General features: G+C 40.7%; 1 protein-coding gene across 1 annotated transcript in view; it reads right to left on the bottom strand.

Annotated features, from left to right (window-relative positions):
• The window catches only part of CNTNAP4 (contactin associated protein family member 4), a 334655-nt gene that overhangs the window by 100275 nt on the left and 210659 nt on the right, over positions 1-23721 (bottom strand). The window contains exons 7-10 of the mRNA XM_075828837.1: positions 22922-23065; positions 19034-19295; positions 17586-17735; positions 15715-15886 (exon numbers count right to left, since the gene is read on the bottom strand). Coding sequence (XP_075684952.1) covers positions 15715-15886; positions 17586-17735; positions 19034-19295; positions 22922-23065 — 728 coding nt within the window. The remainder of the gene's footprint in view (positions 1-15714; positions 15887-17585; positions 17736-19033; positions 19296-22921; positions 23066-23721) is intronic.

Here is a 23721-nt window from a genome sequence, read left to right on the forward strand (position 1 = left end):
GAGAGAAATTTTAAATGTATTTAAATAAAAAAATATATGTATTTGTTTAAGTGTTTTTTAAAGTGTTCCTTTCTGGTGCTTTCTATGAAGGGGTTACCAGGGAAGTGAATTTTTTTTTCTTAGGTGCTGCAAATGGCTCAGCAGCCAAATGTTGTATTTCTAGCATTATACTAGGACTACTATTTGTCACCCGAGAACACCCGCTGAGCCCTTTGATTGGCTGCAATGGTCACATGCTATGTGCATGTAAACAACCACCGGGAGTGATGCTGGAGCGACAGCGCTGGATTGCCGGTGGCAAGAGTAGATAAGTATTGCTTTTTTTTAAATTAAATTTGCAGCCCCTAATGAAAATTTTTTACTGTTCACAAGTTGCGGATTTGTCGCAGATTTTGATGCAGATTTGATGCAGATTTCTACGTTTTGCATTGCAATGAAAATCTGTGACAAATCTGTGACGTGTGAACTCAGCTTAAGGGCATCTGTCGCCAGATCAAAATCATTCACACTTGCGTATGAAAATACAGATCAAATTTGAATGTGCAGTACAGATCTTTAACAATATGCTAAATATGTTACATTTTTTTCAAATTTTATTTTTTTGTTCCACATTGTGTTTTGAGTTGTCCGTTTTCATCTGTATTTGTTCCGTTCTTTTGTTAAATAATTAACAATTTTTATGTTTGTGTAATCTTAAGTAATTTTGGAGAAATACGGATTATAAAATTTGAAAGAAATACGTAAAATACAGAACATGTCTATTTAAATTTAACCCCTTGACTTCTATGAGCTAAAAATGCTACCAATATGGATCCGTTGGAACATGTTGCGTATTAAAAAAGAAACCCTCATGTGCATAAAAAAATGCATATAAATAATGGACATGTGAATAAAACCATTTAAATTTTTTTCTATGCAAAGAAACCTGAATTAATAAAGATCTGTAGTACTCAAGTGTGAATGAGCACTTAGGCCCCATGCACACGAACGTAAAAACACCCGTAATTACGGGCTGTAATTAGGGCACATTTTTTACGGGCCCATGGACTTCTATTGGCCACGGGTACCTCCCCATATGCTTATGGGAAGGTGCCCGTGCCGTTGAAAAATATAGAACATGTCCTATTTAAGGCCGTAATTACGGCACGGGCAGGCCTGGTGACTACGTGTGTGCACCCGTAATTACGGGAGCATTGCTAGGCAATATCAGTAAATAGTCACTGTCCAGGGTGCTGAAAGAGTTAAACGATCGTCAGTAACTGTTTCAGCACCCTGGACAGAAATTACCGATCACAATATAGATCAACCTGTAAAACAAAAAGACGTTCATACTTACCCAGAACTCCCTGTTCTTTCTCCAGTCCGGCCTCCTGGGATGACGTTTCAGCCCATGTGACCGCTGCAGCCAATCACAGGCCAATCACAGGCTACAGCGGTCTCATGGACTGCCGCGTCACCCAGGGAGGTCGGGCTGGATGTCAAGAGAGGGACGCGTCACCAAGGCAACGGCCGGGTAAGTATGAATTTCTTTTACTTTTAACTACGGAAAGGGCTGCCCCTTCTCTATATCCTGCACTGATAGAGAGAAGGGGCTGCCGATTAGTGCAGTGCAATTTTGCAGCGAAAACGTGCCCGTAAATACGGTTGGAATACTGGTGACACCGGCCCCGTATTTACGGGCACAGGTCCGTAAATACTGGTGCAATACGGATCGAATACGTGTGACCAAGGACCCGCATTTACGCCAGTATTTACGGGAGGAAAAAAATACGTTCGTGTGCATGAGGCCTTAGGCTGTAAGTTGAACCCAGAAAATGTCCCCAAGAGGTGTCAATTGTGGTAAGATGCGAAATTATAATACAAAACATTGTATGCACAACTTACCTTATTTTATGGACTTCCACTTTCAAAAATATATATGAGGTGGAGAATCAATTAACTACATCCCAGAGGGTTCAGTTATTGTCTATTTTCACATAAAACCTGCTACCTTTTAGGTTCCAAATCAGCACACTGGGGATTATTTAGTGGGTACGGATGCACTTAGGTTCCTTCTATTTGGGAATCACTTAGTTTATTTATGTACAGGGGTCTGCATGTTGACAGATATCCTTTACACGAGCTGCAAAACTGCAGGAAAAGTCATTAACATGCAGAGCTTGTTTAAATAACACACTAGGTAATATTTTACATGTAAAGACCAAGGTAAAAATAAATACAGAATTTATTATATTTGTCATACATATCATTAGCTAGTTAGATAGTATTTAAGAGATGGAGTTAAGAGAAAATGTGTTTCCCTTTAACTACACAATCTTTTGCTGTCCAACCATGGTGTCCAAAACTGATAAAAAAAAAAAAAATGCAAAATGCAATAGTATTTACCAATGCTATTTCTCCAACTGACATATTTGATTTATGTGAGAGAGGTCTACATTCCAAGTTAACATTTGATGACGCCACTGGTAGGGTGTGAAGACTTATATGCCAGCGCACTAGCTATTAATCAAACTGTTCAGCCCCTCTTAAATGTGACACCACAAACCCCTTCTCGGTAATGAGCTTTTTTTCCATTTCACTGACCTTTAGGCTGATATTATTTCATCAGTGCTTTAAAAGAAACATATCAAGGATCGGCGTTTAATTTTTATGTATTCCAGATTATTCTAGAAAATGTATATTCAAATACATAGGGGTTCACTGAAGATAAGTAACTCATGTGCATCTAAATATGTTATAGTAAACAATATCACAACTGAATATAATGGGATAATATTTATAAATAAATCAGCTAGGAGTACATGAAAGATACAGTATGTCATTAACATTATAAGTAGTGTTGTATTTTCTAACTGGGACTACTACTACCCAGAGGTGGGACCCGCACCTACCAAGCACTTATGGCATAGGCATATCCGCGGGCTATGGCATTAATGTCTGAGGTGGGACTACCCCTCTAGTATCAATTTACCTGCAAATGTTTATGCTTATTTTACTACTTCCTTGGAGAATAATAGGGTACAGTGTTCTTTTCAATTTCCAAAATTATTTTTCTCTGAGACACCCTTTGTAAATTGAAAATATTGGAACTTGGTTACTTGGGAATAAAACTCTAAGGAAAACTAGTTATTGGTTCCAAACACTCACAAAATATTAACCCAAAATAGAAAAAAAAAGAAAGCAGATAATTGATACAGATTAAGCAAATACGTAAATATTAAGGTCAGAACTGCTGAAAGCTGTTGAATCACTTTCTATGTTGTGGACAGAAGTTACTTTAAGTTGCTGTACACCGGGGGTCTCAAGCACGCGGCCCATGGGGCTGTCATCTGCAGCCCGCGAGACACAGAGCCGCTAGTATCGGCTCTGCTCTGAGATTCTGGAATTCCCTGACATCGCTGTCCACATATGAACAGCGATGTCTGGGGCTTCCCCAGAGCGGAGTCCCGTGCAGAGCGCTAGTACAGGCTCTGCTCCGGGACTCTGTGGAATTCCCTGACATTGGTGTCGATGTTTGGACACACGATGTCTGGGGCTTCCCCAGAGCCGGAGTCCCCGGCAGAGCGCTAGTATAGGCTCTGCTCTGGGACTCTGGGGAAGCCTCTGACATTGCTGTCCATACATCGACAATGATGTCAGGGGCTTTCCCAGAGCAGGAGTCCCAGTGATGTCAGGAGCACAGCTGGAGTCCCAGGAAGAGACTACTAGTGCTCTGCCCGGGACTCCAGCTCTGGGGTTACCCCTGACATCCATGTTCATATATGGACAGTGATGTCAGGAGCAGAGCTGGAATCCCAGGCAGATTGCTAGAAGCGGCTCTGCTCCGGGACTCCAGCTCTAGGCAAGCCCCTGACATCACTGTGGCAGCATCTGCGGAGGGCACTGTGGGAGCATCTGCAGAGGGCACTGTGGCAGAATCTGCAGAGGGCACTATGGCAGCATCTATGAGGGCACTGTGGCAGCATCTTCGAGGGCACTGTGGCAGCATCTACAGAGGGCACTGTGGCAGCATCTACAGAGGGCACTGTGGCAGTATGTACAGAGGACACTGTGGCATTATCTTGGGGTGTGTTGCATTATCTACAGAGGGCACTGTGGCAGCATCTACAGAGGACTCTGTGGCAGCATCTACAGAGGACTCTGTGGCAGCATCTACAGGGGGCACTGCGGCAGCATCTACGGAGGACTCTGCGGCAGCATCTACGGAGGGCACTGCAGCAGCATCCACGGAGGGCACTGCGGCATCATCCACGGAGGGTACAGCAGCAGCATCCACAGAGGGCACAGCGGCAGCATCAACAGAGGGTACAGCGGCAGCATCCACAGAGGGCACTGCGGCAGCATCCACCGAGGGCACTGTGGCACTATCTAAAAAGGGGCTGCCCAATCTTGACATGTGTGTCTGTCAAACGCTGCTAACTGAGCCGCCGGACTGCATTTAGCGTCACTTAAACTGGAAAACTGGATTGTTGAAATAAGCACGTGGAGAATTCTCTCAAATTTTAAACCTAGCGGTATTATTATAGTAAAGTAGTGTTATAGTAGTTCAAATAACTAATTGATTAACAATAATTTTGTATTCTATCAAATTTGAAAGTAATGCGGCCCGTCAACTTCCCATTTTTTCTATATGCGGCCCACTTACCTGGCCGAGTTTGAGACCTCTGCTGTACACTATACACAGTGTACTGTATAACTACAATGGTGCCTCCTTCACCTTATGCAAAGGGGCAGCGCATCCTCTCATAGGTAATAATTAGTTTGGTACATAAAGCACAGGTAGATAGCATTAGAGTACTATACATGTAGCACAGGGGTGACTGCCAAACCTATCGCTCTGCATTTGCACCATATCATGGGTCAGTATGATTGCTTGTATTAATTCACCATTTGGGTCTTTACATTGTGTAACCTCTTTACATTTAATATAGACTTTTGTCTGTTAGTATGTTTTATCTTTTAGGTCTTTGTAACTCATAAATTATATTGAACAGCAACGTTGTAACTAACTATTATGTGTTAATCTTACGTCATACTACTGGTTACTTGAATATGCATTTAAGCTTGTGATTTGGCTGTCCTCTTTTAGTGTGTCTGTGGATCTTTTTAAAATATATATACATATGTCTTTGATTTTTGTCAAATAAAGATTATGTCATACTTTTTGATACTCCAAAATTGCTATTTGCATCCTTCTTTCGATTTTCGTTTACATAGTTAGTTTTGAAGCGGGCAATATACTAATTTGTCTCTCTGATAACATCCTAAAGACTATTTATCTACATTACTAATATTTATTGGATGGTGATCACTACTATAGTTTTTGGTTATACATATAGCACAGGTAGATAGTAGTATAGTATATGTAGTACAGATAAAAAAGCAGTACAGTACATGTAGTACAGTTAGAGACCAGTACAGTACATGTAGTACTGGTCGATAGCAGTATAGTACATGTAGTACAGGTAGAGAACAGTACAGTACATGTAGTACAGGTAGATAGTACAGTACATGTAGTACAGGTAGAGAGCAGTACAGTACATGTAGTACAGGTAGAGAGCAGTATAGTACATGTAGTACAAGTAGTACAGGTAGAAGTAGTAGAGTACATGTAGTACAGGTAGAGCACAGTACATGCAGTACAGGTAGAGAGCAGTACAGTAAATGTAGTACAAGTAGAGAGCAGTACAGTACATGTAGAACTGGTAGATCATAATATGTAGTAAAAGTAAAGAGCAGTACAGTATATGTAGTACAAGTAGAGAGCAGTATAGTACATGTAGTACAGGTAGAGATCAGTACAGCACATGTAGTACAGATAGAGAGCAGAACAGTACATGCAATACAGTTAGAGAGCAGTACAGTAAATGCAGCACAGTACATGTTGTTCAAGTAGATAGTAGTACAGTACATGTAGTACAGGTAGAGAGCAGTATAGTAAATGCAGTACAGGTAGAAAGTAGTAGAGTACATGTGCTACAAGTAAAGAGCAGTACAGTACATGTAATACAGGTAGTACACTTAGATGGTAGTATAGTACATGCAGTATGGGTAGAGTATAGTAAGTACATGTAGATTGTAGTGCAGTACATGTAGTACAGGTAGAAAGCAGTACAGTCCATGTAGTACAGGTACATGGTAATACAGTACATGTAGTACAGGTATAGAGCAGTACAGTACATGTAGAACAGGTAGAGAGCATTACAGTACATGTAGTACAGGAAGAGAGCAGCACAGTACATGCAGCACAGAAAGAGAGTAGAGTACATGTAGTACGAGTAGAGCACTACAGTCCATGTAGTACAGGTAGAAAGCAGTACAGTCCATGTAATACAGGTAGAGAGCAGTATTGTTCATGTAGTACAGGTAGAGAGCAGTACAGTACATGCAGCACAGATAGAGAGCAGTACAGTCCATGTAGTACAGGTAGAGAGCAGTACAGTACATGTAGTACAGGTAGAGAGTAGAGTACATGTAGTACAGTTAGAGAGCCGTACAGTACATGTAGTACAGGTAGAGAGTAGAGTACATGTAGTACAAGTACAGCACTATAGTTCATGTAGTACAGGTAGAGAGCAGTACAGTCCATGTAGTACAGGTAGAGAGCAATAAAATACATGTAGTGCAAGCAGAGATCTTTACAGTAAATGTAGTACAGGTAGAGAACAGTACAGTAAATGTAGTACAGGTAGATAGTAAAGTACATGTAGTACAAGTAGAGCGCTACAGTCCATGTAGTACAAGTAGAGCGCTACAGTCCATAAAGTACAGGTAGAGCAGTATTGTTCATGTAGTACAGGTAGATAGAAGTACAGTACATGTAGTACAGGTAGAGAGTAGTGCAATACATTTAGTACAGGTAGAGAGTAGTGCAGTGCACGTAGCACAGGTAGACAGTGGTACAATAAGTAGCACTGTACTGCAGAGAAGTGCTGCTGGACAGCAAATCAGCTCATGTACTTCAGTAACACAATTGCTCCCAAGATGACGCACTGCTCACTGTGGCCAATCACAACATCTTTTAAAGTACTTCCCCTAGAGATAAACTAATTTTGGTGGCCCCACTGTTAGGGCACTATGTGGTCAGCTAATAATGTCAAAGAAACAACTGAGTAATATATTTGGGAAAATCTTAGAGGGCATGCATTAAATCAATGGGTGTCTTCCAGGCTCAGGCTAATAGAGGGAGTCTTAAGAAGAGTCCCTCTTCTCTTAGCACAGCAAGACCTAAAAGAGGACTTGAAAATAGGTTGTCATTAGCTTTATATACAGAATACTGCATTGCAGCAATATCATTAATGGTCATGTGAACAAAATAATTGAACATATTACACTAAAGACAACTTATTGTTTAAACAATCTATTTTCAATTTTATTTAGCTTTGAGGTTATATATTCGACTTCTAAACTACTGGGTAATTGTCTTTCGTAGAAGAATTGTTACATTGGGCAATGAAAATATGGCATGAGAAGATTTGGAATAATCGGCCCATGTTACAATTATTAAACTATTGCACTGTCCATGTAGAGTGTCAACAAAATGTCTGGTCACCGGGACAAGTGGTCTAAAGGAACTATAAAAAGTCCTTATGTTTAAAATTTAAATGTGAATTTAACAAGGACATAGTTGAGTTCTAGAAAATTTCAAGCCATTATCAACCTGATTGCATCATAAACTCCTCAGGATATGAGAAGTTTTCCTGGCACTGTCCAATTAAAGTTCTAGCTCCATATCTAATTTTGCTTCATTCTTTGAGATACTAAAACAACTCAGTAAGAAAAATGCCATCTGGTCTTGAGAATAAAAACACCAGGCCTCCATTAAAATGCTTTGCAGAAAAGCAGCGGGAAAAAAATCCACCACCCTAGATAGAACAAGCAACTGATCAGAATCTTAACTAATACATTTTATAAAAAAATATCTAAATTCAGTTTTTCCATTAAATTACACTATGCTTAAGTTTTGCAACAAATGGTACAAAAAGGATAATTGTAGCACCTTACAGTACCCTCCTGCAATATTGTTCAAATGTACATTTATTACAGCAAGTACAGGGTAAGAGGTAAATTGTAAATGAGCATATTGTATTTCTATGGTACATATAACGATCAGCCATAACATTAGAACCTCTGACAAGTGAAGTGAATACCATTGATTATCTGGTTACAATGGCACCTGTCAAGGGGTGGATATATTAGGCAGCAAGTGAACAGTCAGTTCTTGAAGTTTATGAGTTGGAAGCAGGAAAAATGGGCAAGTGTAAGAATCTGAGAGACTTTGACAAGGACCAAATGGTATATATGGCTAGACGACTGGGTCTGAGTATTTAAAAAAAACAAAAAAAACGGTAGGTCTTGTGGGGTGTTCCCAATGTGCAGTGGTGAGAACCTACCAAAAGTGGTCCAAGGAAGGGCAACCAGTGCTCCTGCTACAGGGTCATGAGCCTCCAAAGCTCATTTATGGGCATAGAGAGAGAAGGCTGGCCTGTCTGGACCGATCCCACATAAGAGCTACTGTAGCACATATTGCTAAAAAAGCTAATGCTGGCTATGATAGAAAATTACCCACCAAAAAGAGATGAGAAATAACCATAGAACAATATGTTTATGAAATACAAAATTACTTTTTATTGAAAAATAGTACATAAATGTAGGACAATGTACTGTATATACAAAAAAGCTAGGAGAAACTACTGATGGGACCACATAGATGAAAAAGGGGCCCAATGATATAGAGAACAGACAATTATATATATATATATATTTATATATATATATATATATTTATATATATATATATATATATATATATATATATATATATATATATATACACCGGATAGTGACCCAGACAATACCAATTAAAGCATGTCTGGGACATATACCTGATGAAAAATAATTAGCAGGTATCCCAGAATACAAATATAAAAAATACTGAAAGCCAAAAAGCCACTTGGACCCGTATCAACCGTAATATCTGACACCCAGACAAGTAACTGTAAATAGATAAAAAAATGTGCTACACAAAATAAGAGTAGCCCCCTATAAAGTAACTATATATAGGCACAATAGCAGCAGTATGTAATCCCTACCAAAGATATATCACATAATATGTGATCAAATAAGGAAGGATACAGGCACAATAGCTATTCAAGAAAACCTACACAACACATGGGGAACAGTGAAAGGAGTCTGGAAAGCAATACCCAGAAGATGAAGTCAGAACAAGGAATTACCTTTGGACATGATGCAAGGCCCTGTCACAGAATACCTTGACGTGCGTTTTGCTGGCCTGCAGCTTCTGGGTATCCTCACCTCAAATTTTTTTTAATAAAAACGGATCTAAACATTGCATGTACCCCAAAATGATACTAATAAAATCAACAGCTGTCCCATGAAAATCAATCCCTCACACAGCTCTGTCAACGAAAACATAAAAAGTTATGACTCTCCGAAGGCAATGATGCAAAACGACAGCCCAGACTCATTTATATGTCCAGCAGATCTTCACATAAAACCCCACATAATAATTTGCTAGGCCTCACAGGTGGAGCCCGTAGATGCAGCGGAGACAATGACATTTTATGGCCTTGTGCTGCACATGGTGCTAGTGAAGAAGTCAAATATTAGGCAATACAGGAGTGCGGATATTTTGTACAATACCACAGGCACCCTTCATAAATGCGACACCTGCCCCCAAAAAATTGTCCCGTGCATAAAGGATTGGTTCAAAGCACACGTTAATATCCATAAAATCTGCGCTCCAAAAGCCAAATGTGCCCAAAAAGCAGTTTATGACCACGTATGTGATATAACTGTATTCCGGACTGCTTAACAATTTATGAGGTGTGTCTCCAGTGGTACAAACTGAGCACAATATATTGGGCACTGAAATAGCATATCTGTGGAAAAATGGCAATTTTAAATCTGCAATATCTCTTGTGTACTAATTTCTGCAAAGCACATGTGGGGTCAAAATTCTCACCACACCTCACAATAAATTTCTTAAAGTTGTTTAGTTTCCCAAATAAGGGTCACTTCTCGGGGGTTTCATTGTACTGGTACTTCAGTGCAATGCAACATGGCGTCCAAAAACTATTTTGCAAAATCTTCACTCCAAAGACTAAATTGGACTCCTTCCCTTTAGAGACTTGCGGTGTATCCATATAGCAATTTACAACCACATATGGGGTATTTCCTTACTCAGGAGAAATTGTGTAACAAATTTTGGGGTTTCTTTTCTCCTTGTAAAAATGAAAAATGCATGAGTTAAAACTACACATTGTTGGAAAAAAATGTTTTCATTTTAACGGCCCAATTAGAGTAAAATCTATAAAACACTTGAGGGGTCAAAATTCTCACTACACCCCTAATTTAATTCTTTGAGGGTTATAGTCTCCAAAATGGGATTACACCTAGGGAATTTCTACTGTACTGGTACTTCAGGGGCTCTGCAAATGCGAAACGGCCCCCAGAAACCAATTCCGCAAAATTTGCGCTGCAAAAGCCCTTCCCTTCTGAGCCCTGCCGTGGGTCCAAACAGCAGTATATTACCACATATGGGTTAGTGCTGTACTCAGGAGAAAATGCTCTACAGACAATTGGGTGCTTTTTCTCCTACAGTCCTTGTTAAAATTTTGAGGCAAAACTAAATATTAGCAAAAAAACTTTTTCCCATTTTTACAGTCCTATCCTAATTTGCTGAAAAACCTGTGGGGTCAAAATGCTCACTACATCCCCAGATTAATTCCTCAAGGAGTGTAGTTTTCTAAATCTGTGCTCCAAAAGCTAAAAGATGCCCTCTTCTGAGCACTGATATGTGCCCAAACAGCAGTTTTTGATCACATATGGGGTCTTGCCATGCTCATGAGAAATTACCATACAATTTTTTGGGGTGCTTTTTTTCACAGCCTTTTATGAAAAACCTGTTGGGTCAAAATGCTCACTACACCCCCGAAATACATTTCTTGAGGGATGTTGTTTCCAAAATTGGCTTTTTTTGGGGGTGTACCTAATGTTTTGGCAGCTCGAGGCCTTTTCAAACATGAAATGGTGCCTGGAAAACATCCTAATAAAAAGGAGGCCCCAAAATCCACTAGGTGCTCCTTCAATCCTGCGGCCTGTGCTTAGCACACTAGGGACACATGTGGTATATTTTTTTAAAACTGCAGAATCTGTGTAATAAATATTAAGTTATGTTTTTCTGTTAACACTTGCTGTATTACTGAAATAAATGAATTAAATTGAAAGTGTGCCAGAAAAAAAATGAAATTTGCAAATTTACCTCCAATTTGCTTTAATTCATGTGAAACATCTAAAGGGTTAACAAACTTCCTAAATGTTGTTTTGAATACATTGAGGGTGCAGTTTTTAAAATGGGGTGACTTATTCGGCGTTTCTAATATGTAGACCCCTTAAAGAAACTTCAAAACTGAAGTGGTGCCTAAAAAAATGTTTTGCAAATTTTGTTGAATATTTGAAAAACTGCTAGTAAAGTTATAAGCATTATAATGTCCTGAAAAACATAGAATTCAATAAAAAAAAATGATGCCTACATAATGAAGACATAAAGTAAACCTTATTTATTTACTAATTTGTGTGGTACCTTTATCCATTTTAGAAATAGAGGATTCCAAATGAAGGAAAATGCTAATTTTTCTACATTTTCTTTACATTCTAGATTTATTTACAAATAAAGATTAAACATATCGACTAAAATTTACCACTAACATACAAAACAATGTGTTACGAAAAAACAATCTCAGAATCACTTGGATAAATATAGCCATTCCAGATTTATTACCACATAAAGTGAAAAATATGGCTGGTCCTGAAGGCTAAAATAAGCTAGATCCTGAAGGGGTTAATCAGGGGCGTAACTAGGAAAGACTGGGCCCCATAGCAAACTTTTGACTGGGGCCCCCCTCCCCTGGGTGTCACACAACCCCCCCCCCCTTGTAGATAGTGCCTTTTTTACAGCCCCCCTGTAGATAACGCCATACAGCCCCCTGTAGATAACGCCATACAGCCCCCTGTAGATAACGCCAACACAGCCCCCCTGTAGATAACGCCATACAGCCCCCCTGTAGATAACGCCATACAGCCCCCCTGTAGATAACGCCATACAGCCCCCCCTGTAGATAACGCCATACAGCCCCCCTGTAGATAACGCCATACAGCCCCCCCTGTAGATAACGCCATATAGCCCCCTGTAGATAACGCCATACTGCCCCCCTGTAGATAACGCCATACAGTCCCCCTGTAGATAACGCCTCACAGCCCCCCCTGTAGATAACGCCATACAGCCCCCTGTAGATAACGCCATAAGCCCCCCTGTAGATAACGCCATACAGCCCCCTGTAGATAACGCCATACAGCCCCCCTGTAGATAACGCCATACAGCCCCCCTGTAGATAACGCCATACAGCCCTCCCTGTAGATAACGCCATACAGCCCCCCTGTAGATAACGCCATACAGCCCCCCTGTAGATAATGCCATACAGCCCCCCTGTAGATAATGCCATACAGCCCCCCTGTAGATAATGCCATATAGCCCCCCCTGTAAATAATGCCATACAGCCCCCTGTAGATAATGCCATACAGCCCCCCTGTAGATAGCGCCATACAGCCCCCTCTGTTGATAACCCCATACAGCCCCTTCTGTAGATAGCACCATACAGCCCCCCCTGTAGATAGCGCCATACAGCCCCCTCTGTAGATAGCGCCATACAGCCCCCTCTGTAGATAGCGCCATACAGCCCCCTCTGTAGATAACGCCATAGAGCCCCCTCTGTAGATAGCACCCATACAGCCCCCCTGTAGATAGCGCCATACAGCCCCCTCTGTAGATAGCGCCATACAGCCCCCTCTGTAGATAACGCCATACAGCCCCCTCTGTAGATAGCGCCATACAGCCCCCCTGTAGATAGCGCCATACAGCCCCCTCTGTAGATAGCGCCATACAGCCCCCTCTGTAGATAGCGCCATACAGCCCCCCTGTAGATAGCGCCATACAGCCCCCTCTGTAGATAGCGCCATACAGCCCCCTCTGTAGATAGCACCCATACAGCCCCCCTGTAGATAGCGCCATACAGCCCCCTCTGTAGATAGCGCCATACAGCCCCCTCTGTAGATAACGCCATACAGCCCCCTCTGTAGATAGCGCCATACAGCCCCCCTGTAGATAGCGCCATACAGCCCCCTCTGTAGATAGCGCCATACAGCCCCCTCTGTAGATAGCGCCATACAGCCCCCCTGTAGATAGCGCCATACAGCCCCCTCTGTAGATAGCACCATACAGCCCCCTCTGTAGATAACGCCATACAGCCCCCTCTGTATATAGTGCCATACAGCCCCCTCTGTAGATAGCGCCATACACACCCCCCTGTAGATAGCGCCATACAGCCCCCTTTGTAGATAACGCCATACAGCCCCCTCTGTAGATAACGCCATACAGACCCCCTGTAGATAACGCCATACAGCCCCCCTGTAGATAACGCCATACAGCCCCCCCTGTAGATAACGCCATACATCCCCCTTTGTAGGTATCTACAGGGGGACTGTATGGCGTTATCTACAGAGGGGGCTGTATGGAGTTATCTACAGAGGGGGCTGTATGGCGTCATCTACAGAGGGGGCTGTATGGTGTCATCTACAGAGGGGGCTGTATGGCGCTATCTACAGGGGGGGCTGTATGGCGCTATCTACAGAGGGGGACTGTATGGCGTTACCTACAGAGGGGGACTGTATGGCGTTACCTACAGGGGGGTTGTATGGCGTTACCTACAGGGGGGCTGTATGGCGTTACCTACAGGGGGGGCTGTGTGGCGTTACCTACAGGGGGGGCTGTATGGCGTTCCCTACAGGGGGGGGCTGTATGGCGTTCCCTACAGGGGGGCTGTAGGGCGTTACCTACAGGGGGGACTGTATGGCGTTACCTACAGGGGGGACTGTATGGTGTTACCTACAGGGGGGACTGTATGGCGTTACCTACAGGGGGGACTGTATGGCGTTATCTACAGGGGGGACTGTATGGCGCTAACGCCATACAGTCCCCCCTGTAGGGAACGCCATACAGTCCCCCCCTGTAGGAAACGCCATACAGCCCCCCCTGTAGGGAACGCCATACAGCCCCCCCCCCTGCAGGGAACACCATACAGCCCCCCCTGTAGGGAACGCCATACAGCGTCCCCAACCCCCCCAAAAAATGCGACCTACAGTGTGTGCTACAAAAGACATGTATCCCCTCTCCACAGGATAGGGGATACATGTGTGATCGCTGGCAGCAATAAGGAGAACGGGGGACTGAAAGTCCCCTGAAGTTCTCCATGACTAACCTCTGACTTCCGGGGTCTGCGCAGCTCAATAAAAATGAAAGGCGCGCGGGTCACATATGCGCACAAGCGCGACCGGCGCTCCATTCATTTCTACGGAGCTGCCGACACAGACCCCGGAAGTCCGAGGTTTGTGATGGAGAACTTCAGGGGACTTTCAGTTCCCCGTTCTCCTTATCGCTGCCAGCGATCACACATGTATCCCCTATCCTGTGGAGAGGGGATACATGTCTTTTGTTTAATGGCAGAGCGGGGAGATACCTCCCTGCTCTGCCGTAGTCTTCAGTGGGGTCCCGCTGTAGCAGCCATAGCGGCTGCTAGAGGAGCCTCCGGCCATGGTGGGGGCCCGTGCCGGTGGGCGACACGGGCCCCCTCATGCCACGGGCCCCGTAGCAGCCGTAGCGGTAGTTACGCCACTGGGGTTAATATTTACATTTTGCAATACTCTTGCTGCTAAAATTTGGTCTTGAACTGAGATTTTCGGTAAGAGTGTGTTCACATTAGCGTCATTCTTACGTTCAGGGGTTCCGCTATTGTTGAAAAAAACAGAAACCTTACGGTACGGAAAGAAACGGAAACCATTTGCAACAGAAGCATCACCATTGAAATCAATGGTAATGCAAATGGAAGCTAAGGTTTCCGTTTGCCATTCCGTTCATGGGTTACTCTGACAGAAAGGTCTAGCGGAACCCATGAACGGAAGGGTGACGCTGATGTGAACAGGCCCTAAACTGATGCAGAAGGACTATGCTTGTTATATACACACTCCCGTTCACGAAGCAAAGTCTATGGACATACATTGCATAAAGTTTTATACATGCAGCATGTCTATTCTCTCGTCTATACGCATGTGTATGTGTAAATAAACACAACAAGCACAATATATATATATATATATATATATATATCCAGCCATTGTTTTTTAAGCACAGAACTTCAGGAGCCTGCGTATTACACATTTCAGCATGTTTAGTTTTTATTAAAGAAGTTTTTTCCGTACTAGAAAAACGTTTTGAATATTTCCAGAAACAACAGGATGTCCATGGGCTATATCTGATAGTACATAGAATTTCAATGAAGCCGAACTGCAATACCAGACACAGCCCATGGGCAAGAGTGTCACTGTTCCTGTAAAATTAACTGGCTTTTTCTTTTAATCATGAACATCCGCTTGAATTAAACATTCACTACTCATTTAATGGAACCAGCAAAACAGAGACAAAGCCCAATATATAATAATTGTAATCATTACAGCTCCAAATACCATTGTTGAACAATAAATACTATAATAAAGGAGAAAAGTATGCAGAGAAAAATAGCATAAGAACATTAGATTTACACAAAAGCGTAAGAATTAGTAAGACAAGTGTAACAATCTTACCTGTCAATGATACCACATAAATCAATCTGCAGCTCGCTGAAATTACCAAGAATACTCTGTTGTACTTGAATAAGTTCAATCAACTTTGAGCCAATGGAAATTAATTTCATGCATCCAAGGAAACCACTAACAGGTTTTATACATTCATGGTGCACACTGTTGTTCGGACAGCCTAAAGAAAAATTATATTTCAAGATAAATGGACGCATTAAGTCTCTACAAATGTTAAACACATGTGTTATGTTACAGTCAGGGGCAGGTATTTATGTAGCCTGATCTGATGACATCATTTTTCATCAATTCTATTCAATCTTTCACCCTTTAAAGCTTTGTTCACGTCGGTGCTCGCTTTTCCGTTTCGCCATTTAGTGGGCGTGCATACTTTTCCTGCCATTGTGCTACTATCTTACAAATACTGCAATGTAATAGATCTATCCTAGTGACAGATTTCCCAATTTCTGTATCCAAGGAAATCTACTGTGTAAAAGCTTCTTATTTGTCGTCCATGTTGAATAACTACTTAAGGACGCAGTTAAATAAGCATGTGAACACACAAATTTATTTTTCGTTTTTTCATTTCTGCGTTCTAAAAGCCACAACTTTTTAGTTTTAGTACGTCGATACCGACCTATGAGGACTCGTTTTTTGCTGGGTGAGAGGTAGTTTTTAGGGTACATTCACACGGCCTATTTTCAGGCGTATTTTGGAGCGTAAAAGGCTCGTATTGCGCTCCAAAATACACTTGAATGAAGCCTGCAAAAAGTTTCCTATTGATTTCAATGGATAATACACTGCTGTTTATAAGTGGTATTTTTACTGAATTCAAAAAAACGCCTTGTAAAAATACACCTCATAATTTTTTTTTTCCATTGACACTATAAAAAACGCCTAAAATACGCCTCAAAATCTGCTTGTATTTTTCTGCCTCAAATATATGACATGTGAACCCTTATTGGTACCATTTTGGGGTACATATGACTTTTTGATCACTTTTTATTCAATTTTTTGGAGGCAAGGTAACCAAAAAAAGCAATTATGCAATTTTTTATAGATATTTATTATGATGTTCACTGTGCGTGATAAAAATGCATTGGTTTTATAGTATGGGTCATTACGGAATCAGCAATATCAATGATGTATAATTTTTTAATGTTTTAATTTTTTTCTTCAATAATAATTACCTTATTTTCAAGAAGATTTTCAAGATTTTATTACTTGGATTTTTTTTTCCAAAACCATTTTATAACTTTTTAGTCCCATGTGATAAGTTTTCTCACTTCTATAATACATTGCATTACTTATGTTTCGCAATGTACTGTATTATGCCTGTCAGTGTTACAGGGCCTAATAGAGTTCTATATACAGCAGACCTCGGGGCCATGGATAGCAACCCATCGGTACCCCAAGATAGCATCAGGGGGAGTCGGTGGGGTTTAGAAGCCGCAGTCGCTATTGACCACAACATCTAAGGGGGTTAAACAGCCTGGATTGTAGCTAACTCTGATCCCGGCCTTTGCAGTAGCGAGTCAGATGTATGATACACCCGACACCCGCTGCTCATGGCACAGGCTCAGCTTCTGAGCCCATGCCATCACTGTGCCGTACATATACGGCAGATTGCGCTAACCCCTAGGTGGCAGTGCAGTATATATATGGCAGATGTTACCAAGCGGATAAACGATAAGTATCTTTAGTTCCATCACAGGTCTCCCAAATGTATATTCTTGTAGTTTAACAGTGTTTTGGAAGAGCTAGTAGTTTAATGTTTGGAATACACTAAAAAAGCAAAACAGCTTAGATTGAGATGGGTAAACTATAGTACATGCAAAGTCTAGAGGGCGATGGATAATAATACTTATAATATATTCTACCTCCAAAATAGTAGTTTTCGGTTGATGAAACTTGAAATGGTAAGCCCATATATAAGCTTGTAGATCCATCATTATCTATGATAAGATTTGCACGATTCCTTTTAGCAACAAGAGAAACATAATGCCATTGCCCATTGTTAAGTTCAAAACCTGTGAAAAATCAGTATAACATATACATCAACAACATTAGTTAGAAATATGATAAGCAAATTAGTAAATGAGCAAATTAAAGTAGAAATCACCCACAGATATAGCAGTCGCCAACTTGACTGCCTTGGAGCGCTATGGCGGTATCGTAGTTCACCTACGCTATTTGTGTAGTGCGCTGCTTAATCAATTTGAATAAGAAGGGGTCCAAAACGCAAATAGCATAAAGCCTTAGTGCGCAATGCGCTATTAAAACTTCAAATGAAACAATATTATTACAAATATTGTAAATAAAAGGATTAAACAGAATATATTTTTTTTACATTGTATCTTTGTATCCACTATAGATATAAAAGAGTAGTCCAGTGAGAAACTTTTAGAACCTAGCCACTGGATAGGAAATAAATATTAGATCGGTGGTGTTCCCAATGCTGGGAATTTCACCTATCACTAGATTCCCCTGCGCATTTCCCCTCCCATAATTGTTGGATCGCTCTCACTGGAATGTCCCTTTAAAATGTTGCAATTCTTTAATAAAACGTAGAAACACAGGGCACGATGTAAGGTGCAGTTATTAATTTTAAAAGCCTAAGTTCAGTTTCAGAACAACATTTATGTTATGTTACAGATATAACATGCCCTGGGACATAATAGCTGGAGATGGGTCATTGATCCAGGATTGCTATATTTGGAGTAAAAAAATTTACATATTTTTCTCTTAAATAGAGGAAAATTGGCTTCTGCCTCATAGGGATTTTTGCTTTTCTTTGGATCAACATTGCAGGATAATAGGATGAAATACTGACTACAAACTAACTTACTATGTTAGGCCCCATACACACGACCGTAAAAAAAACTCCGTAATTGTGGACCGCAATACGGTCCGCAATTACGGACCCGCCCGGTTCTATTGGCCACGGACAACTTTCCGTAGCGCTACGGATAGGTGTCCGTGCCGTCGAACCGTGCCGGGAAATATGGAGCATGTCCTACTTTTCTGATTTTACAGGCCGTGCTCCTATACTTTGTATGGGCGCACGGCACGAAAATGCGGCCCGCGGGTGTCGACGGCCGGCCGTGTGCATGAGACCTTTCTATGATGTGTTTGCATCTGTTAATGAAATAACTCAAATTAGTCAACGGTCTCAATGGCCATGAATTCTAGTCTCCTAACTGTTGCGGCCACATGCGCAGAAAACCCTTCCCTAGCATTTGTATGCTTATAGTCCTGTTTATGTTCTACCACTGCATTCAATTCATTCAAAACAGACAAGCAGGGATATTATAAACATCGTCCATACCTGTAACTGTGTCCAGATACAATTTTCCTTTTTTAAAAAGGCTCATTTTAAGCTTTCCATCAGAAACATACACAACAAACTGAAAAGGAGCAGAGCTGAGTTTAGTGGCAAACAAAAAACCTTCTCTGTTCCACGTACGGAAATAAAAAGAGATTGCAACTTCTTCTTGCAGTGATAATCCTGGCAAAACCAAATAGCTTTGTGAATTTAGAAATGTCACTGGAACCACTGGAGCCTCTTGACAGGAAAATGAAACATTTCCCTAGAAAACAGGAGATAGCATTAAATACAATCTTGTCCTCATGTTTCATCAAGTCACAAATAATATAAAATGTATCTAAATGAAATACTGAAAGTTTATAGGTTAACAATGTTTTTAATATTCACAGTAAACCATATACATATACACTGATCCAACTTAAGTGTGCAACATTTTTTCCCAGTGCATTATATATCATTGTCATATGTATACACTACACAACACAAAAAAGTCACAGCTAGGCTTTCCTCCACCCTGGGCCAAGTTTAATTTTGCTGTTCTAGCCCGTTATCTGAATACCCTGGCCAACGTAGAGTGTTTTTTTTTTTTTTTGGCACAGTCCCCTAGCTCCTAGCAGCCAGGACACATGGCTTGCCGGACATCCCCCCTAGCTGCAACCCTGCAACAAAGCACAACAAGGGGAGGTTACTTGTAACAGAAAGTATTAGGTTATTGGGATGTTATTTTAATAATACTATTGAGTTCTGAATAAATTACATTTGTACTGCGCTACTAATAACATCACGTAATCAATAGTTGTCCAAAAATAGGCAGCACTCCAAGTAAAAGTGAAAAAAAAATTGCTTTTAATAGCCCTTGTGCAACGTTTCGGCTCTACATGTGGAGCCTTTTTCAAGCATGTAGACAGTGTATAAAACAGTGATTTATATGGGGACTGTACAAATAGTCCCATTAACAGGTGAGTAGCATAAAACAGTAAAAGATGACAATAATGTAGTCATTATTGCTATAAGAAAAATGTATATCAAACACATAATGATCAATGCATATAGTGATCCAATAAAAATTCATATTGCTGTATGTGCAAAGTACATGGGTGCTAATTAGTGAACATGACATTAACCCCTTAACGCCGAAGGACGGATATATCCGTCCTCAGCAGCTGCTAGTTCGCGCAGGAGGACGGATATATCCGTCCTGTGATCGCGCGGGTACTGACAGTTTACCCACGCGATCAGCGGCAGGAGCACGGCTGTTATACACAGCCTGGCTCCTGCTGCAACTGCCGGAATCGAAGCACGCGCCGATTCCGGCAGTTTAACCCATTAAATGCCGCTGTCAACAGTGACAGCGGCATTTAATGTGTTTGACAGAGGGGGGAACTCCCTCTGTCTCCCGATCGGCGCCCCCGCAAACAAATCGCGGGTCGCCGTCGGGTTTCCATGACAGCCGGGGGTCTAACAAAGACCCCCAGGTCTGTCTTCAGCATCTGCCTGTTAGGCGATGCCAGAGGCATGACCTAACAGGTTGCCTGTCAGTTTTACACTGACAGGCAATAATGCTTTGGTATACGAAGTATACCAAAGCATTATATATGCGATCGGCATATCGCATAGTGAAGTCCCCTGGTGGGACTAAAAAAAAAAAAGTAAAACCGTTAAATAAAGTTTGTGAAAAAAAAAATAAAAAAAATTACAGTCAAAGTCAAATAAAACTACTTTTTTGCCCCAAAAAGTGGTTTTATTGAATAAAACGGTCAAAACAAATCACACATACACATATATGGTATCCCCGCGATCGTAACAACTTGACCAATAAAATGAACACATTAATTAAACCGCCGGATGAACGGCGTCCAAAGAAAACGCAAAAAACAACGGCAAAATTCTCTCTTTTCTCCCATTCCCCCCATAAAAAATAAAATAAAAGTTCATCTATAAGTCCTATGTACCCCAAAATAGTACTAATGAAAACTACACATTGTCCCGCAAAAATCAATCCCACGTACGGCCACATCGACGGAAAAATAAAAAAATTACGCCTCTTAGAACGCGGCGATGCAAAAACAAGTAATTTTTTTCTAAAAGGGTTTTTATTGTGCAAACGTAGAAAAAACATATAAAACCTTTACACATTTGGTATCCCTGTAATCGTGCCGACCCATAGAATAAAGTTAACATGTTATTTACGCTGCATAGTAAACGGCGTAAATTTATAACGTGAAAATTAATGCTGGAATAGCTGCTTATTTTCAATTCTCTCCTAAAATAAAGTTAATAAAAGTTAATCAATATGTTATAAGCATCTAAAAATGGTACAATTACAAAATACAACTCGTCCCGGAAAAAACAAGCCCTTATACGGCTATGTCGACGGAATAAAAAAAGAGTTACGACTCTTGGAATGCGACCGTGGAAAAACAAAAAATAATCCTTGGTCATTAACGTGCAAAATGGCCCGGTCATTAAGGGGTTAATCACATACATGTGTAAACAGTATATTATAATTAAAAACATTACCATGTGGTACTGTGGATCCATGTTCCAGTGTGTAAGATGTATTTCCGGCGTCCTAGGGATTGATTGGCGCATGTCTGTGACGTATATTGATATCAGGTGCCTTAATGAGTCACGCAGACTCATTACAGGGTCTAATGCGCATGCGCATAAAGTATATCACATAATCACAAATCCTTATTTCCAGAATTTATTTTTTAGCAGTTTGTAGGATTTGTTCATAGTCTATGGAAATACCCCTTTAACTATAGACTGAAAACTGGTCATAACTCTATAGACAGGCCCCAAAGTGCACCACATGGTACTCAGAGCCCTCAAGTCCATTCAAGCATTCCGCAAAGTATTCAGGAACTTGAAGTGCACTATTATAGCTGCTACAGTGTTAGTTCTGTTTACTAAAACATATGAGTATCTTTTTACACTTACTGGGACTTTGTTTTCTCAATATCTTGGCAGTAATTTGAGAGATTTTCTACTATCAATATGTGCTTTAAGGTCAAGGACTCCAAACAATCAAATATTGGAGACCTGACCTCAGGTCCTGGAGAACTCGTCCTCGTCTGTCAAGTTAACATTTTCATATAGCAATTCCTTAGTTATACAACTCTCATATTCCAATTACTAAAGGCCACCATTATAGCCCACTAGGGGTAGTTGTCCAAGAAACCTGCCCACCTATACAGCCACATAGAATCAGGGTATGTATGACTGTGATTTCCCGCTTTCCAAGAAAAAGACAGATATTATAACAACTTGAGAGTAAAGGGCAACTCAAGGACACATGGATATTTGCAAATTATATCAGAGGTGTAACTTGAAGCTCTGGGCCCAAGTGCAAAATCTGCAGCAGGGGCCCCTAACAATCCCTGACCAGACCCTCTAAATATATTGGGCCTCCTATATTAATATTAGACCCGGTATTGATATCAGACCCTAGACCAGTCCTCATAAATACATTCAGACATCCTATATTAATATCAAGACCCTAGACAAGATCTCTTAAATAAAGTCAGATCCCCCTATGTTTATATCATATCTCAGACCAGACCCCTATATTAATATCAGACCTCCGACATATTGGATTAATCTAATAGATAACCGTCCACTTTTTATTTTTTAGATGTGGAGGGGCTTGTACTGCGCCCCCTCTATATTCTGTCCCTGGGGCAAGTGCCCCGTTAGTACCCCCTAGCTATGTCTTTGTCATGATGCAGGTAGTCCTTTTTGCCTGGTGCAAATGCAGCCTCTGCACTTACTATATTTTTGCCCTGAATGATGATAGACAGACAGACAGACAGACAGATAGATAGTTCGGGGTGAAAATGCTCTTTAACAATAGAATAAAAATAAAGTAATTTATTTCTTGATTACCTCAATGTGGATCTGAGGTTTATATCGTTTGGCCAAGTCAGAGATGTTTAAACCATTATAATAAAGATTTTCAATGCATCCATGGAAGTTCTTCCGCAGCAGCGATGCTGATTTTCCTTGTGATGCAATCCCTCCAAAGCTAAGCTTAGAAGAAAATAAAATCAATATAGCCATTAAGCCAGTTTCTATATTGTACTACAAAATGGTGCAGTTACATTCTTAATTGAGCATTTAATTACAGCAATTTCTTCCAGGTTTTCTTGCCTGGAATGATTTTTATTTTCCCTCTTCTCTAAAATTCCATTTTAATTTGGAAATACAATTGGTTTGAAATCCAAAATCATTGCTTAACATTTAATAACTTTATATTGATTGTTAATTTTTGCTTTATTTTCCTCAGTCATTGGTACAGCTTCTGTACATTTGCAAGATTATCAGATTTAATGGTTTTTTGATATGACAACTAGAGGAAAATCTAAAGATTTATGTGAGTTTTACAGGTTGTCATAAGTCATAACTGGCAAATATATAGGATATGTAAAGCAGTAGCTGAAACTTCATATTGAGATGTGACCGGCTCGCCTTTGAGGTGCATCATGTTTGCTAATGAAAATACACAGCACAATTCAGATGTTTGCTGATCATATGTTTTATACTGTGGAAAGACTTTGTATAAATATAGAAGCAAATTGCTTAATCAAAATTCTAAATTCAACATAAAAAAATTCCAAATAGTTACAATAGACCCAAAACTTTATAAAACATAAGTATTGAGGGTCTAACACAACAACTTTATATCA

Source organism: Rhinoderma darwinii, chromosome 1 (genome assembly GCF_050947455.1).
Source record: "Rhinoderma darwinii isolate aRhiDar2 chromosome 1, aRhiDar2.hap1, whole genome shotgun sequence".
Lineage (NCBI taxonomy): Eukaryota > Metazoa > Chordata > Amphibia > Anura > Rhinodermatidae > Rhinoderma > Rhinoderma darwinii.